Source organism: Helianthus annuus, chromosome 17 (genome assembly GCF_002127325.2).
Source record: "Helianthus annuus cultivar XRQ/B chromosome 17, HanXRQr2.0-SUNRISE, whole genome shotgun sequence".
NCBI classification, from domain to species: domain Eukaryota; kingdom Viridiplantae; phylum Streptophyta; class Magnoliopsida; order Asterales; family Asteraceae; genus Helianthus; species Helianthus annuus.
Genome location: NC_035449.2, coordinates 14618664 through 14637680, shown reverse-complemented (window position 1 = coordinate 14637680; position 19017 = coordinate 14618664). Strand labels below are relative to the sequence as shown.

At 36.3% G+C, this 19017-nt stretch overlaps 1 protein-coding gene across 1 annotated transcript; it reads right to left on the bottom strand.

The window, feature by feature from the left end:
• Positions 1-3416: 3416 nt before the first annotated feature.
• On the bottom strand, positions 3417-18813 carry LOC110926071. Its single transcript, XM_022169831.2, has 34 exons — positions 17791-18813; positions 17163-17307; positions 16731-16991; positions 16472-16639; positions 16184-16399; positions 15901-15995; positions 15554-15725; positions 15077-15480; positions 14862-14985; positions 14668-14763; positions 14485-14556; positions 14199-14336; positions 13238-13391; positions 12805-13160; positions 11496-12280; positions 11162-11383; positions 10999-11089; positions 10801-10878; positions 10428-10718; positions 10089-10286; positions 9474-9956; positions 9227-9388; positions 8392-8709; positions 8220-8302; positions 8024-8128; positions 7349-7940; positions 6358-6459; positions 6133-6276; positions 5972-6060; positions 5096-5178; positions 4886-5001; positions 4205-4290; positions 3981-4080; positions 3417-3904 (listed from the first exon to the last, which is right to left on the bottom strand). The coding sequence occupies exons 1-34, from the start codon at positions 18765-18767 to the stop codon at positions 3839-3841; spliced, it is 7572 nt and encodes a 2523-aa protein (XP_022025523.1). The 5' UTR covers positions 18768-18813; the 3' UTR covers positions 3417-3838.
• Positions 18814-19017: the final 204 nt, after the last annotated feature.

The following is a 19017-nucleotide window of genomic DNA, read 5'->3' as shown; positions in this document are numbered from 1 at the left end:
AGATTATATTTGCGATTTTGATTTTTTTCGTATTCAATTCTTTCAGTTCATTATAATTTAATATTTACCTTAGTATTGAAACGTTTCTTTCATTTAAAAGTTTATGTCAATACTGTTAAAACTTTAATTTGATGGTTGTGTTACAGATTTTCTCTCCAAACCTAAATTACTAGCCAGACGCTCAAATTGTTGTCATGTTTCAAATTGGTTGATCAATATGTTGCATCATATGTACTATGCATATTGCTATTGTAAATGGTCATTTTATTCTTTATATTATCTTTATAACTGATTGTGTTGGCAAATGGTGGAATCTTGATTAATGTTGTAGAGCACAGAGCAACAAGTGCATGGCATTCTTAATTTTATTTGATCTTGCGGGTAGTGAACGTGTTTCCAAAAACGGGTCAAGCGGGGATCCTTTGAAAGAAACTCAAGCAATCAACTAAAGTTTGTAATCATTAAGTGATGTTATATTCGCTTAAAATGATATAGCACTGGTTATCACCAATGCAATTGGCCGAACTCTATTAAACGGTGTCACTATATATGTGGTGTATAAAAAAATCTTTAATGACTTGTGATTTTTTTTTCGTATTCTTTTTTTTTAGTTCATTGCAATTTAATATTTACACAAGTAATGGAACGTTTTTTTGTAATTTACTAATTTCATTAGTACTTGAACGTTTATTTCTGTTAAAGGATTATTTCAACAACTTTAAGTTATATATTTGTCTGTTAGTCCACCCACGAAATTCACCGACTCTTCAAAGACGGAACAGGTAACATCTTATAACTAAGTCCGTTTTGGTATTTAACTAATTATTATTATTTTGGAACGTGTCTTTTACATTTTTATTGATTTAAGTAACTATTATTTTTTGTGTATACATTACAGTCTTTGCCCTCATGGTATAATAAGTTCGACGATTTGAAAGGTTATCCGATCGGACCAGTTGTTATAACCAATGATCAAGGCAAGGAATGGACTGTTGTTGTCATATTGTTGAGCTACCAATGTATGTAACTCTCTTCATATACTTGACTTCTTTTTGTCTAGGGTCAGGATGGAGTATTTCCATGCTAGCTGGTGCAGGGACTGTGTGCTAACAAGGTAATATATTTGTCTTTTATCCTTATATGATACACTTTGTTTCTTACATAGAGTACCATAATAAAACTATTATACTTGCTTTCTTTCTCACATAGTGGCTAGTCGATTTTACAACTAAACTAACTGGCTTATATATTGATAAGATAAAATATAAGTATCATTGGCTTCTACAGGGCACTATAAAGCTCATTCTTCATAATTCTCAAATTGAAAACAACAGCTAACTTGAAGTTTAGAACCTATTCTAATATCTATCCCCTTATTCTTATAAATATTAACAAGCTATCAAATTTAAGTATAAATTATTTTACTGTTTACTCATAGGTATCAATTTTTTTATACAGTTATTATGCCATCTACATCTACATGCTACAGGTACTACGTCAATGCCACTATATTTTGAGTTGGAAGACTGTGAACGGAAAATGAGGAGCTGAATGAGAATGGAGAATAAATTATTGAAGATGGAGTAAATCAATAAATTTACGTCTATGTTTAATTTATTAAATCAATAGATTTATATTGAAAAGTTTTTTCATTACAAAGTTTATCTCAATGTTAGTAGATATTATATGTTTGTGTTAAGCCACCCGTGAAACTCACGGGATCTTAGACTATATGAATTTAAATAAGAATTTAGATATTGAAGTTTATATAAACTTGATGTCAATCAAAAGATGAAAACAGTGACCTTTCGTTGATCTATTAAAGGTTCGCTGGTATGTAACAGGTTTTTGGAGAGGGAAGTGATCTCTCTGTTCGATTTTGGGTTTGTATCGGTTAGGGTCGTATATTGTCTGTTTGGGACCTGTTTTAACCCTTAGACGTGAAGCCTAAGTTTGGAAAGGCCTATAAAAAATGATGATTTACATGGGCTTCAATGCCGGTAGATATTATATGTTTGTGTTAAGCCACCCGCGAAAGTCGCGGGATCTTAGGCTAGTAACTTAATCATCCAAAAAGGTATTTATTTAATAACCACAACTTGAAAACATAAAATAAAAACCTGTTACTCAAAAACAAAAACAGTAGAACCTAATAATCCACGACTTGAAAACAATAATAAAAATCATTTCCCATAATGCAATTCGACATATTTCAATGCATAAAACTTGAAATACTTGCCACAAGTGACATAGTTTACAAACAACTTGGTTTTTTTCTAACACTTAGCATACAATAATGCCTTAATTGTCAACCCTTATCAACGTTGACTTTATTTTTGTAGGTGTTGAACAAATTCCTTTTTTTAAATTTATTTCTCAATTATGGAAATTTTTTAATACAGATTTGTGTTGAGACCCACTGGAGAACCAAATAATCCCCACCGAAGAACTTCATCCAATAGTTGAGACCCGCCCGCGCAACTACTCTCGTGGCTCGCTTTCATTGGTTCTTTTCAAATTTGTGTTGCTGGCCAATTTCACTCGATAGCAATTTACGCCATGTGTCAAGATATCAATGATTTACTTATAACTGCGTAGTGGTAAAGGTGAATAATATTCTCACCCTTTGACGTTTTTCGCTATGTGGCAGTACAGTCAGCAAAGGGCATTATTGAACGTTTTTATAAAATGGGTGTAGTGAGGATATGGGCATTATGTTAAAAGGGTGTAGAGAATTAAATAAAAATAAAAAACCCAACAACAAAAGCTATTGGCCAAGACAAAGGAAGATTAAATGTGATTGGTGCTTCAAATTTGGACAAAGCGTTATTTAAAAAACGCCTAGGGGGAAAAATTAATCAATAACGCCCAATAATGCCCAGAGGGGTGGGAAGGGGGCGTGATTGGGCGTTTTTGGTGGCAAATTTTGAAAAAATAACGCCCACTACACATGGTCTTAAGGCATATTTGAAGAGCTTATGATTTTTCAAAAAGCCAATAAGTTGTTTCAAAAAGTTTAGCTGATGTTCGTATTTAATTTGCTATCCCTATTTAACTATGCTAGGTGGATTATGTCAATATTCGTATTGAACATTTTGTGTCGTTCCAAATAACCAAACTACTTTTTCAGTCAGTCATAAATTAATCATCCAAAAAACATAAACATAAAATCAAAATCTGTTACTCAAAACAGAACCTAATAATCCACGACTTGGAATCAATAATACAAATCATTTTCCCGTAATGCATAAAACTTAGTGACATAGTTTACAAACAACTTGGTTGTCAACCCAAATCAACTTTGACTTTATTTTTGTAGGTGTTGAACAAATTCCTCTTGTTGAAATTTATTTCTCAGTTATTAAAATTCTTTAATACAATTGGATTAAATTCACTGTTCCTAAAAGTTTATTTAATTTTCAAGCAAAAAAAAATAATCACATAATAAAATGTACAAGTATCATCATGTCCAGTTTCAAGACAAATATTTGACCTCAAGAAAGTCAACTCAACGATTCAGCTTATAAGCAGCTGCAGATACTTTCTGTAAATAAATGTTACCACAGCAAAACAACTTTTTTTTTCTTTCAAAATGTAGCAAATTTGACTCCTAAAAGTCAAAATATCATCTACCCTTCAGTCAAAATGAAGGCAAAACTTACGACCATGGTATTGAAAGTTGACAAACAAACACTCCGAATGATATATACACCTCTTCTAGCTTCTCTGCTGCACAAACACAAACCTTTTCCCCCCTCAAATGCCAAAAATGCTATAAAATGTGCATTGGACTTTACAAACCTAATAAAACTGGGTTTCGGGGTTGGTGGGTCGTATTTTACATGTATTGAGCCAACCATTGTTTGCACATATCAAGCACTGGAAGTGCGTTTGCATGTAACGCCTGAAACACCCACCCGTGTTAGTTACTTCAGCATGCATACATTATATAACTTTAAGTAAAACTGCAAAATACATACCTGATGTGCTACATACTGGACATCAGCCACGCTTCCGCTTCTAGAAGCAATCTGGAAGGCACTTTTAAGGCGGCCACACACCACACAAGCCAAAACCTTCCTGAAATGCCAAAAATGTAATACAAACTTAGAACAAGGTTACATCAAGTAGAACAAGGTTATAGTAGGTCACATAAATCCCATATATATTCAAGTAAATGTGTTTAGTGTATGAAAGCTTTAACCTGTGGCTGCTAGTTAGCATGTCAATAAGACGATCGGGGCGTTCCTTATGTTTGTTGGCATATACGTTAATAGCTGCTCCCAAAACCTACATCCAAACACCAATTATATCCTTTCGTAATTATATTTATTTATCATGTGAAATTAGTACTTTCAGTGTTTTAAGGGTGGGGGCAATTCCATATATACCCCTACAAACTTGCAAAATATCATATATACCTTGCAAAATTATAAATATCATATAAAGTAGTTTAATATCTTATATACCCAATTCACTAAAAACAATTTAATAAATGACAATTTTACCCTTTTTTTCTGAAACTTGGAAATCTCATATATGACATTTAACTTCAAATATTATATTTACTCATTTCTAGCATAATTTGTTTAGCTTAAATATTATATATGGAGTATGCTATTGTTTATGGGTAAAAATAAAAATGGGTAAAAATAAATTTAAGCTAAAAATGTGTTATATAAAAATATGAAGTTAAAAGATGAGCATATATGAAAACTTGAAGTTAAAAAAATAAGAGAAATGATCATTTATTAGATTGTTTTTAATTTTTATTGTATATTTGATATTTTAACTACTCTGCTATCCCTATATCCGATATATGATATTTTTAGTTTATATATGAAATTAATCCTTTAGGGTAAATTTATGATTAATAATTAATTACCTGGTCCCAGTCTTCATCTTCAATAGTGCCCTTAATATTTCTAAAAAATTCAGTCAATTGACCGCCTTTCTTTCTCTCAGCAAGTGATGACGCCACACCAGCGTATATATCAACAGCTGGATTTTTACATTAATTTAGAAAATGAGAACGTTGTAGCTACTTTGTTAACGAGACTGAATTGAATTGCATGGTTTATGATGCAGCTGTTACCAGAAAGATTGAACTCGTAGATCACTTGGAAAGCCAGGTCAAAGTTCTTCTCAACAAGAGCTTCTGCTATCACACACCTCCTCCTGTAACAAAGACGTACGAATAATAAAACATTATTAGAGGTTCTGGTTGAAACGGGTCAAAACAGGTTTTGGTTAAAATGGGTCAGGTCAAAACGTTCTCTGCACATAACTAATGAACTACAAAAACAATATTATACAATAATAATTCATATATATATGAAAAAAAAAATATTATAGGAGGTTGTAACTTGTATGCATTAAAGAAAGACTTTGAGCCACTTTTAACCCTATTGTCAAGTTCACCTTTTAGTTAGATCTTTCATTTGACCCATTTCAGATATTTCACAGCCCAGGTCGACCAACTCCAAAGTACCAAGGGTCAAATTACCACTTCTAGATGATAAAAATATAACTATATATAAGCGGCAATTCTTGACACGACTCGAAACCCGACCCACACCCGACACTTTTATATTTTTTTTTTTCATTTCCATTTTACATGGTTAGTCACAATAATGTTAGTTTTGACACACTATATTATTTACTTGTCACACTCATACTCATCATTAAACATGTTATCCAAAACCCGCTTAAAACCCAACAACTCGCTTATAAATCAACATGTATGACTCATTTAAAAATATGGGTTAAACGGGCCGTGTTCGGGTTGACATGAATTTATGTGTGTGCGGGTTAGGGTTGAAATCTTTGACATGAATGATAATATGGGTCGTGCTCGGGTTGCATATTTCAACCCACCAACCCGCAACCCAACAAGATTGACACCCCTACGTAACAATATTGAAAAAACGAACCAGCTACCTAAAAGATATTGAAAAAACAAACCGGCTACCTAAAAGTTTCTGGATCATTCGGATTTCCGAAAAGGGAGTATTTCCATTGGGGTCCCTCGGTATCATTAAAGGATTTTATCACATCCACCTGCCATCAAGAGCATGTTAGCATGTATCAAAATGCGTGAACGGCAAGACACAATGTTGTACAACAAGCTACCTGCATGGCAACTCGAGCAGAAAACTTCACTAATCCTTCTTCTGTAAGTTTCTGTGACGCACTTTTTCCACGAATACCCTTGGTGACAACCTTAGTTGACCCACCAATTTTATATCTCGCTGCCAATGCTTCTTCAAAATGCATCTTCACACACACAAGGTATATAAGCACACGGGAGTTGAATTATAATTTAGACAATTGTTCACGTAAGGCACAATTACTTACCTTAGCATTTTCCAAGTGTTTTATAGCTTCATCTAGAACAGATGAATTCACAAATAACTGGATACAACAAAGTCCAGCAGCCACATGATCCTTCCCTATCACCTGAATAGTTAAATATACAATTAAAGATGTTATTAGTAGGGAACTAGTTGTTGACTGATTCAATCCAGCAGAAATGATAAATAAGCTGTAAACGAACCGAACGAACACAAACAAGGCCTTGTTCGTGATCGTTCATTAAGGAATGAGCTTGTTCATGAACTATTCACGAACGCTTACCGAACGAGATTTATTGTCCGTGTTCGTTCATCAAGGAAATGAACGTGTTCATGTTCTTGTCCGAGTTCGTTCATTAAGGAAATGAACGTGTTCATGAACTGTTCACGAACACTTACCAAATGCAAATGACCTCAAAGTAATGTTTATGAACATAAATGAACACGAACAACGTTTATGAACACAAATGAATACACATGAACAAATATTCATTTAGAGTAAAATTTGAAATTTTCATCACAAAGATCACGAAGAATCCACCAAAACATAAATAAGCATTTAACATAATTATTTGAACACAGTTGACACAATTATCAGAAACATGATTAACACAAAGTTTAGAAGTTTGTCAAACTTCAACACAAACTGAAATTGAAATGGTAAAATGAGTGATGTTGGGGGAGGCATATTAGGTTTAACTAAGGTATCAAAATTTAAAAACTAAAAACAATAAAACAAAAATACAACATATAAAAACCTTCTAAATGAACGAATAGAAATGAACAAAACGGGCTACCATAAATGAACACATTACCGAACGTTCACGAATATAAATGAACAAACACAACCTCTGTTCATGTTCGTTTGTTTATTTTAACAAACGAAATTTCTTGTTCGTGTTCGTTCATTTAAACGAACTTCCCGCTGAACGGTTCACGAACTGTTTGTTGAACGTTCGGTTCGTTTACAGCCCTAAGCAGAATATAGGAATTACCTGGAATCTGTAAAGGTAGTTGAAATGCTTATATGATTCACAGAATACACAAATGCGGCTAAGTGCAGCTGATGTATACTGCTTCACCTCCACATCAGCAGTTTCTGTGGATGACATTCTAGAAGCCATTACTTCCTCTAAAACAGACATGGCTCCATAACCAATGCACAGGTCACACAAATCATCAACCGTTCCATAATCAGTTGAAAGTGGATCAGGTTTCTGTGGGGTCGATGATGACATGGCAGCAAGTGGCGGTTGTTGAGGTGGCGAAGGAATGCCGTTTTCAGGAAAGAATAGCATGCAGGCATCCTTGTAATGGCCATGCTTGAACATAAAATCAAGCAAATCCTTGCGTGTAAACTCTTGTAAATAGTTAACACATTCAAGGTATCGAATGACATCCAGGTTGCTGCGTGGAACGTCTTCGAAATCTGATGCGTTTACGGAATTTCCATCTGAAGCTTCTTGTAATCTCCTGGATCTCTCAGACCGTGGAAACGTAGATGGCATATATAAAACGTTAAGATACGAGTCAGCAGAAAGAGAATCGTCCAAAATTGCAGGTGCACTTTTAGCCAAATGCTCATACCTGCAGCATAAATTATAGTTAGTATATACTCACAAAAATACGATCTTAGTAACATTGAGTCGGTACTCGGTAGTCTTTCTTACATGGAACGAACAGATGACACATCAGCTGGTGGGCCGCCTTCAATTGTATTTATAATATCTTGAATAACTGGTGCAGGATCATCTTTAAACAATTGAAGTGCTTGCCTATGAACATTAATACGCAACTTATTAACGAATAATCAGATACAGAAAGCTATAAATTTGTGAATGAATCTGAGGTTAGCCGTTAATATACTTGAATTTGACACGAGCTTGAGCATAGTGTTCCATCCGAATTAAAGCCAGTCCCCAAGCATTCCATACAGCAAATGCATCAATCTTACAAAAAATTATTACATTAGAATATTAGATAAAAGAAAACTGAAATAAAATTTAGAATGTGGCTTTATAGTTTATACTATACATACCTTACACTTTTTACAAGTATACACAGCCATGCTATATCGTTCTTCAAGAATTAATCGATCACGCAACCGTGCAGATGATTCTTTGTCAGCAATATCGTCAAGAGAAGCAGCAATTCCATATCCCAAAAGACTTTGCAACAGCTCAGCTCGCCTGAGCCACGTGTCAGCTTGTGATAGGACTTCAGAGAGCTCATCAGTTGACTGACTACCCACACTAGAGCTGCCTGCATCAGAGGATGTATCCTCAATGTCTTTATTTCTTTCGGAATAACCAGAAACCTCAAGCTTTCTAAGTTGAGCTTTAGCGTAAAGAAGCCCCTGCATGTACCAAAGAAGCTTGCTATTAGCTCATGCATAGCTGCTTAAATCATTTTTAGAGTAAAATGTCATTTTCGTCCGCGAGGATTAACCACTTTTGCAACTTTTGTCTAAAGGTTTGTTTTTCCGCATTCGGATCCAAAAGGTTTGAAATCTTGCCATTTTCATCCAACTCGTTAACTCCATCCATTTTTCTCCGAGGGGCATTTCCGTCTTATAGACAATTTTATCAAAATAAAAAACACTATAAAAAATAAAGATCCACCTCTGTTGACTTTCTTCCCACCCAAACCCTTTAATCATCACAAAGAAAATGTCTAAAAAGACGAAAATAGCCCTGACTTAACGTTAAAAAATGGATGGAGTTAACGAGTTGGATGAAAATGGCAAGATTTCAAACCTTTTGGATCCAAATGCGGAAAAACAAACCTTTGGACGAAAGTTGCAAAAGTAACTAAACCTCAGGAACGAAAACGGCATTTTACTCATCATTTTATCATTAAAAAAACATGGATACCTGAACAAATGTCTCTGTAGCATGATAAGCTCGACCAATAGTTTCCATTGATGCGTTTTCAGGCAAGTGGTGAGAGCTTAAAACAGTTCTCATTTGATTAACACATAAATCCAAAGCACCTTTTGCTGATGAACTCTCGTCTGAACACAGCGAAAGCAGTTCCTGTATAATGTATAAAATTCCATTAACGAACAAGTTACATGTTAACATGTTTAACACTTTATTTTATGTATAAATTTAGGTGTACCTTGAAGAGAATGATATCTGGTGCACTTTCATAGTGATGAGAAGACCGAACAGCTTCATCTTTAACTATATCACCGGTGAGCATCCACTGATCAGCAATAGAAACTGAAGGAAGACGATCTTGACCGTCTATTGTGTATGACGAAACACGGTCTTCTTGAATCCCAGCCATTGCTTCCCAAGTGGCTTTATCCGTTTGTGTAAGTCCTGACCCTTTCCGTTTCCTCTGAACTTCTTTAGGAGTGGTTTTCTCAGCACTATTTCTTGGGTTCCAAGAAAAAGCCCTACGTGCCTCCTTGTGCAAGTTACTTAAACTATTAGAAAAAGAAGATCGTGTAGGGGTTCCTGATTTTTGCTTTGTTTTGGGGCCCGAAACTTGTATTCGTGACTCGCGTCGAGGCGGGCTTATAGTAACCGAAATTGCCTTAGCAGCATATGTGAGGATTGTATTGTTGTCTCTTAGTGATGGGAATTCTTTAAGTATCTGGAAACAAATTACATACAATAACCGTTATGTAACATCCGTTTTTGAATAATACACACACCCGTATATATATATATATATATATATATATATACACACACATATAAAGAGAGTTCTTGTTGTTTAAGGTACCATAGAAGCAGATTGAAGTTGTTTACGCATCAGCAAAACTTCAACAATTAGCTGAGGATGCTCGTGCAATGCAGAACATCTTTGCTGCCATGGTAAAGGCAAGACCGCCAACACACGAAGACCTAGGGCCCACAAATTAAGGCGGGAAAGCTCGGGTTCGGTTAAGTTGCTGTCTTTTCTTTTCAGGAAAAAATGAACCTTCAAACAAAAATAACATATATTTAATTAAGTAGATTTTTTACTAAATCAATTGCTGAAACAAAGACTGTAGCCATATAAGTGGACCTTAACCAATTATGATCCATTGCCTGACCCGCCCATTTTGCACCCACTACTTACAAGCAATTGTTTAGATCGAAGGTTGGGCAATTGCTGCATTGCTCCCATTGCAACCGGAAGAGCATCTTTTGAATCACGCAAGGAAGACAGAAACCGTGAAGCTTCAGCGGGCCCACCACCAGTTATGGGGTCAGCTGTAAGAAGTTTTACAAGTTGACGACCCTGAAGTTCTCTACGAAGTTCAATAGATAACCCTGCACTTTCAGCAACTTCTAAAGCAGCAGAAACAGCTCCCTTTTCCGCTAACCTAAGGGCTAGACCCTCGGGATCTTCCTTACACTCCGCCTCAACCTAAGAAATTATATATTGGATCACAATTAACAAGAATAATAATTAACATATCATGGATTTCGCTATTAAGAAAGTATTTAACCTCTTGCCAGCTATTGTAACGCTCGTCTGCAGATAGTATATGACTGTACCGCATTAAAGCTTGTCTCCTTAGAACAACCTATACAGTACACACAACATGCATGTGAGATTTTTTTGTCCATTCTTTAAGATCTTTAATAAATATTAAATAATGCATTATTATAATAAAAAATCTAAATCGTGAATTAGTAATAAACACCTCGTTTTTATAAGGATCAATTTCCAGCAAGTGACAGTGGCACATGGTGAGAACATCCAAAGCAGCATCTAATTCCCATCTATGCAAATATCTGTAGCGCCAAAAAAATACATTCATAAACTTTCTCAAGTACTAACCAAGAATATATTTCCAGTATACATACTTCAGTGCAAGTGCGGCTGCAAGCTGTTTATCTTTCAACCTTAGGCAATACTGCCAGCTATAACCTGGTATCCTAAAAGTCGAATGACCTGATCGATTATACACAGTATGATCTTCCTCTTCACGTTCAATTAATAACTTAAGTAAATGATCCGAAGCACCATCACGTAAGCATCGATCAGAAAGAGCAAGAGCGTCCATTAATTTTCCTTCTTCTATCAATCTAGAATTTTCATAAATGATATGGAGTAAGCAACAATGGGCAGTTTAGATGTTAATGTGACAAAAATACGAATATATATGTGTGGGTGTGTATGTAAATAAAACATTTGTACCTTTCAACGGCTTTTTCGTATGGTTTTTCGTTCTCCCATCCGAAAGAGAGGAAGACGGTTGTATCAGTTTCAATAGTCTCTGACTTGGGAGAATCTTGCCAAATACCACTTTCATTTGCGGTTTCGGGAATCACAGATATGGTGGGGCACACGGCCAGGTCCTCATGTTCTAAATCAGAATCACTATCGTGCTCGCGAAAACGCTTCACAGAAGTTTTTGCCTCACTTCCATCATTAATTGTGTGTTCCGCAGTTACAGCAACCTCCGAAACTCGGTGAAGATTAGTTTGCATTTGTATCCACCGATTCAAGGTTGGAAATCTCTCTGATTGATCAAGTGCAAACTCATAGAATAATCTGTCAGCATCGCGTTTCATCACCGAGCCCTCGGTTAAAGAATTTGATATGGTTGAGTCACCCCCTCCGTATAAAATACAACTCCCGAAAACACATGCTAACACGGCTCTAACAGGGGAGAGTTTCACAAGATGCTTTACGACATCTAACTGAAGAGGGTACAGGGGAACTCCAGGTGTGGCAGAGGACGGACAATAAGAACTCGGTTTGGCTTCTTTTGAAGAAGGTGAAAGAACTTTACATTCTGAATTACTTTTAGGGCATGTAGGAATTACCGCGATGTCTGCCCAGCCATGACCAGACCTAGGTGGATAAATCGGGGGCACACATGCGGAAATCACTTCATGTACGAAATCAGCTGACATAATTTCTGCCACCTTTGCAGCTGCATCAGTGCTACCCCGGTCAAACACCAAACGGGTCAATAGCTGTAAACAACCAGTAAGTGAAGGGAACACAAATTGGAAAAATCGATAAAATTAAATAAAAGTAAAATGCCATTTTCGTCCCTGAGGTTTGGCCAGTTTTGTGACTTTCGTCCAAAGGTTTGTTTTTCCGCATTTGAGTCCAAAAGGTTTGAAATCTGGCCAGTTTCATCCGACTCGTTAACTCCATCCATTTTTCTCCAATAAGTCAGGGGTATTTCCGTCGTTTTTGGTAACTTAAAGGGCAATTCGATCTTTTTCACTTTATGTAAAAAGACCGAATACCCCTGAAAAAGACCGAATTGCCCTTTAAGTTAACAAAAAGAACAAAATTACCCCCGACTTAACAGAGAAAAATGGATGGAGTTAATGTGCCGGATGAAGATGGCAAGATTTCAAACCTTTTGGATCCAGATGCAGAAAAACAAACCTTTGGACGAAAGTCGCAAAACTGGCCAAACCTCAGGGACGAAAATGGCATTTTACTCATTAAATAAGGACAAGAAGCTTGGGCAAGGTAACATTACATCTTTAGGCCATTCATAAATGAGAGAGAAATAATTGAAGTCATGAGTAGTATCTGTGCCATCAACTATGTCACCAATAGCTGCAATATGGAGGATAAATTGGGAAAGATATGTTGTAGCTTTAGATGCCAACGGACCATATATTCTTTTTTCAGCGTCCTTAACATCATATGACGTTGAAACGATTGACTTTTCACCACTCGATGATTGTTGACTCGCATGTCTCAACCCAAGCCCTAGAACTCCATTTTTTTCATGATTCAGAGCATCTTTATCATGATACAAACTCTCTGCTCTCCTATATTCTCTTTCATTTTCCTCATCAGCAATAGCTCTTGCGAGATTATGAAGCTTACCTAAAAATAATCAAAGAATCAAACTATGTACTTACAACTAAAATTAAACTACAGGGAAAAAAAGGTTACCGACTTACCGCTAAGAAATTGTCGCTTTCCCATGTGAGCATCTTCAATCATTTGATGTAACATAGCAAGAGCTCGCTCCCTATGTCCCTGCCTTTGGAAATCTTTTGACGAAGTATTTATTAGGTCCCCCGTTAAAAGAGCTTGAAGTACCGGAAACTTCTCCTAAAAATGTAAATTTATCATGTACATAAGGTATAGTATAAATAACAATTCAGACAAGGTAAACTACTGTAGCGAGTGTCAATCAAGGTTTTCTTTGTTGGGTTTTTGTTTTTTTTTTTTTGTCTTTAGTTGTGTTTGTTTTGTTTTGATTTTTGTTTCTTTTTACCGTAACTTTCAGCTTTCAACGTTCAGCATTTATACTTACCATTATTTAACTTAAAAAACACTATTTTTGTTCTATAAACTTTTATTTTATACTTGACTCTCTCGAGTTTTACATGCTTATTTTTTATGTACGTGGTAAAATATAATACGTTTTCGTGCTTATTTTTATGTAAGGTTTCGGTTGATCTACGTTTTTAATAAGCGGTAAAAATTCGAGCTACTTTACATTTCGACGTTGTCGCTACGCCTGGTACCATTATTTAACTTACAAAACACTATTTTCTTGTGTGCCCATTTTTAAGAACGTTTCGGTATAAATCAAAGGTGGTTTACGTTTCGACGTCAAAAAAAATCAGTAATGAGTCAGGTCAGATATTATGAGTTTCGTGCTTATTTTTTATGTGTGTTTTCAGTTGGTCCACGTTTCGATGTAAATTTTGTTCGGAAACAAGTCGGGTCAAATGTATGACGGTATAAATTACTTGAAGGTTCGGCACTGCCGCCGCAACGTGCGGCGTGGTTAAAATACTAGTTACTTATATTAAAGGTCTGTTTATAAATTGGTTTGCTTAACATAAAACAAAATAGATAACACAGCATACATACATCTTATGGCTAAGAAAACATATAGAGAATACTGACCTGTTCCAACAATTCTTGAAGACGTTTAAGAAGCCGTTTGGCAACTGAAATTATTGCAATTTCATAGATTTGATCCCAATAAGTAGCACCCATCTTAGGAGCACGGCCAGGATAGATCTCTGACAGCATAACTTGAGCCTGTACCATCACAAGTCCAGCGAAAATAAACTTTTTTTTCTATATATATGTCAAGATAGGTATGTTAATTGAATTACGACAATCATCCTATAACTGTAACAAGCTTTTAAAAGAAAGCAGACGAATAGATGTGTAATTTTTCACTTGCCTGATCTAGAAGCTTCTGTGACAAATTTGATGATCTTGAAGATGCAACAGCTACATCAATACATAGAAGAGTCTGGCAAGACACATAAAAATGCAAGTTTTCATATGGCGTTTACAAATGGGTCCACTTTAAAACAAATGAAAAATAAAATGAAGCAGAAATAACAGAAGGAAAATATCATACTGCGATTAAAGGACCTAATTGAGCGCGAAGAGTGGAAAAATCTAATTCTTGGACCACAGAAGTTCCATCAGCAGCACGAGAAACAGCATCCGCAGCCTGGCAAATCACAAACATATATTCTTTTTAGCATAAACATAAAATTCAAAAAACGAAAATAGTTGTGACTAACATCCACTCATCAGTTAGGTACATACGGATGCTTTCTTAAAGGCTCCATCCACCCATTCAACCAGTTCAAGAGTTGCTTTATCTTCTGGAGGCAAAGAAAAACGGTTAACAGCCTCTTCTCCAATGTCATACTTTGCCCTCTGCATGCAACTGAATAATAATAAAGTAAAAAACTACGGTCAAGCTTATAATTTATTAAACTGATACAAATAATCTTTCAATTAGATATGAATAGACTAACAGATTCAGCAGCTTGGATGGGGCAGCACGTAATACGGTCGACGCCTCTTCCCATTTCCACTGGCGGTCAGACAACGGAAGAAGACTTTGCAAGATGGATAACCGCCATTCCCAATCTTCAATGAAAGATTTCGCCTTTGAGATTCTCCATTCTAGAGCTTGTTTTCCATCAGTAGGAGCATTTCCGTCATTTGCAATCTCCTGATCGGTAATAGATGAAGGCAAATTTTGCCTTAATATAGTAAGAAGCCGCCCTGTGAATGATATGACCATATTATTGCCTTCTTCGTTAGTGCAGGGATCACCACTTTCCTCACTAGTGTCAGGGTGTGTGGTAGGTGGCGGAAAGCCTCGAGAGAGATCGTCCATATGCAAAAGTGAGATGATAATGTTCACCATCATTATCTGTGCATCATTAAAAAGGTTATGATAATGTGTTGTTTCTTAATTAAATTTTAAAAAGTGGGAAATAAATAACCTTGCGTGGAGCATTGTTGATGGCCTCTAAGTGAATCCTGAGGTCTTTCAAGTAACATAGTGCCATTTGGTAGCTTTTTACTTCATTATTCTTGCTATTCCCCATAGATCCAAGGGCAAGAACAGCAGACTCCATGGCATAACGCATGTGCATGAGTTCAACGTCTTTCATCCTAATGAAATGCAACACAAAACCACAAAGCAAACAAATGTATTATACACATATTAGATTAAAGATATACTAGTTGCACTTGATCATTAAAAATCACTATGGGTTAGCTACCATATACGCAAATAAACATACAGAAATAACAAACATATTAAACTATAAAAGAAATTGGACGCTACCTCTTCCAGGCTGCTAAATTAGATGTTATTGGTTGCATGCTAAATAACTCGATAGCATCTTGGAATCTAATGTCTGGAACTACATCAAACAAAACCTGCACAAAAAAAGCAATGAAAACTAACACCTTTACATCAAACAATTGAACTTTGACCTAACACGAGAATGAAAAGAAAAACATTTCTCAACTTGTTTTCATCTCGATGTGTGCACACATAAATTCATAAAGAAAATGTAAATGCAGGGAGAAAAGGTGCTAACAACCAACAAATTTTACAGACTTACTCGAAGGGGACTATGGATCGATAATCTTTCGAGAACAAGATTTTCAACAAACGGGTCCAACTGGAAATCTCGGTTTTCAAGCTCTGTATGTCCTTTTCCAGACAAGAGTAATGATGATTTCAAACTCCATGTTTGTCCAGAATTGACACATGCAACAAAAGAAGCCAGATCAAGTTGGTAACATAGGAAGTCACAAAGATGCTCAACACAGGACACCTGTCAAAATCTAACAAGTTATACTTGATACCAACAGTTTCATATCGAAGCAAGAATATAAAAAAACAATACCTCATCTGATTTATTGCCATAGAGAGAAGATTCTTCAAGCCTGAGAATTTGTGATTTACTAGTCCACAAAAGCTGCATCAACTTCCTTCTCATATCTGTTTTTCCAGGTAAAAGATCCCAACCCATAACAGCCACAAGAGGTTGAAGTTGGGGGTACAATGAAAGAATCTGTATAAAATAATAAAAATACAATGTCATTAAACCAAATTAGATTAATTTGATATAGACACAAGTTATGTGCTTGAGGAAATCTCCATACATTGCTAGCTTCTTGAAGTTGTTCCCTCTTTACAGCAGAAAGTGCAACATCCATGATACATTGAAGTACATGCAACCCTGAGATACGAGCATAATGATACATGTCTCTCATGCATGCAGAGAGTGCCAACTTCAACGATGACGTTTGGTCACCAGGTGTGTTATGTGCGGCTAAAAGCCGAGCAAGAGGGGGTGGAATCTGGTTGCCATTTGAAACTTTATGTGTCTCTATCTCCTCAGAGAACAATTCCTCCTGAATGGACTGCAAAAGGCACATGATGTAATTCCAGGTCATGTATATGCATGACTTGTGCTATTGTATACAATTATATGGTAGAAATAAGTGTATGGTTATTAAAGCAAGCCTGTAATAGACAGATGTAAAAATAGATCAACATAGTTAAAGATGCTCGATAAGGAAACAGCCTCGTACCTGTATCACGTGGACAAGATTTGAGGAGTTTGATGAAAGTGCTTTCTCATATACTGACAGCAGTTTACTTCGAGTGGCAAGCCAAGTGTCATCATAGGCCACCATTCCTGAGAAAATCCTCTTAAGGAGATCTTGCAAAACCATGCTATTTCAACATCACAACGGATAACAGATAAATAGCCAACAAAAAGAAAGTAATTTGATAAAGACTATTACTGATTTAAGTTATCGATGCTGTCATGCTCAAAAATTGAAGAAAAAATGAAAAGCCAACCAAGATATATCAACAAACTGAGAACTATGAACTAATTGAGGTGTTGTCCTAGTTGGTTGATGATCCTAACTGTAACTATTATCAATAATGAGAAAGGTGCAGTCAACTCATTTTGCAATTATATAGTGGAGGGGTTAAATGATATAAATCATCTAGAAACTAAGGTTTCATATTTAAGTGGTGAGTCCACATAACTTATAGGTCACTGACATACAAATATTGCAGCTACATGTTTAACAATTTTTACATAGTGTAGTGTCATAATAAGAAAAGTATGCAAACACCAAGCATGCCGTACATAAAACTGTAAATCAGGAAGTCAATCATAAAAGAAAACCGTGTCTTCATGCATACCGGTAATCAGCTTCATCCACCCCGTAATCAAAACGAAGAAACTGAATATGAGACAGAGCTCCATCATTATCACCCTTCTTCAAGCATTCCTTCATGGCATCCAAATGCACCATCTGAACACATCTTTGTATCAATCTAAGCACCTTAACATCCTCATCTCCGCCCTCTTCCTGAACCATAGGAGAAACAACAGAACCAGAATCATCACCACCACCATCATTCCCTCGAATCCGTTCAACCTGTTTCGCTATATTCTCACACAATGCCTCAAAAATACCAGCATTCTCCAAAATCACTCCCCTCAAACACATCATTTCTCCTTCTTCCATCTCACCACCACCAGAACTCCCCTGGTCTTCACTCTCTCTACTCTCCGATTCAATCAAATCCGGCCTCAACCTCTTGAAGCCGACCTCCGAGATCTTATTCAATACTCTCAAACACTCATCATAATCCCAATATTTAATGTCCAACTCACTGGTATCCCCTTTTGTTTCACTAATCCGCCGTTTCGAATCGATATCGATATCGCTAACACCAGTACCATCATTATCACTAACCGAATCCGAATTAACAACATCCAATTCACCTTGACCTAAATTCCTATCCTCTTTCCTACTCTCCAAAACCCTAGACACAACAATCTGAACATAAAGCACAAATTCAGCACGCAGACGCAACGTGTTGGAATCAAAACTCCAAACACCTAACGTATTATCATTAAACTGAAGAAGTTCTACAGTACATATATACGTTAAAATCGCCGGTGAACAATCGGAACTAAACAGGATATTCTCATACCGGCCACCGTTGGCAACAATAGTTTGAAGAATTGAGCGAGCTAGGTTAGGGTTTCGAGATCGGAGAGCGAGAATTGTGGCTCGAAATGGTTCGATTTGACCTAGAAACAGGTGGTTAGCTGCGAGACGAGATAGCAGGTCGGTTTCCATACCTGCGTGGTGCAATCGCGACTCCATTGTTGTGGATTGGGAGCTATGGATGGTATAGATACATGTGTGTGTGTGTATGTATAGGTTGAAGAAGAAGAAGAAAGCAACTGAAAATGGATGAAAGGGTTGGGGATACAGTTGAAGAAGAAAAGGTGAGTGAATAAGGTTGAAAAGAGATTATATAGTTGCTACTTACGGTGTGTTCCCGAGTTAAAAATCCCTCCCCTTCCCTCCCCTCCCCTCCCCTTCCCTCCCCTCCCCTCCCCTCCCCTCCATG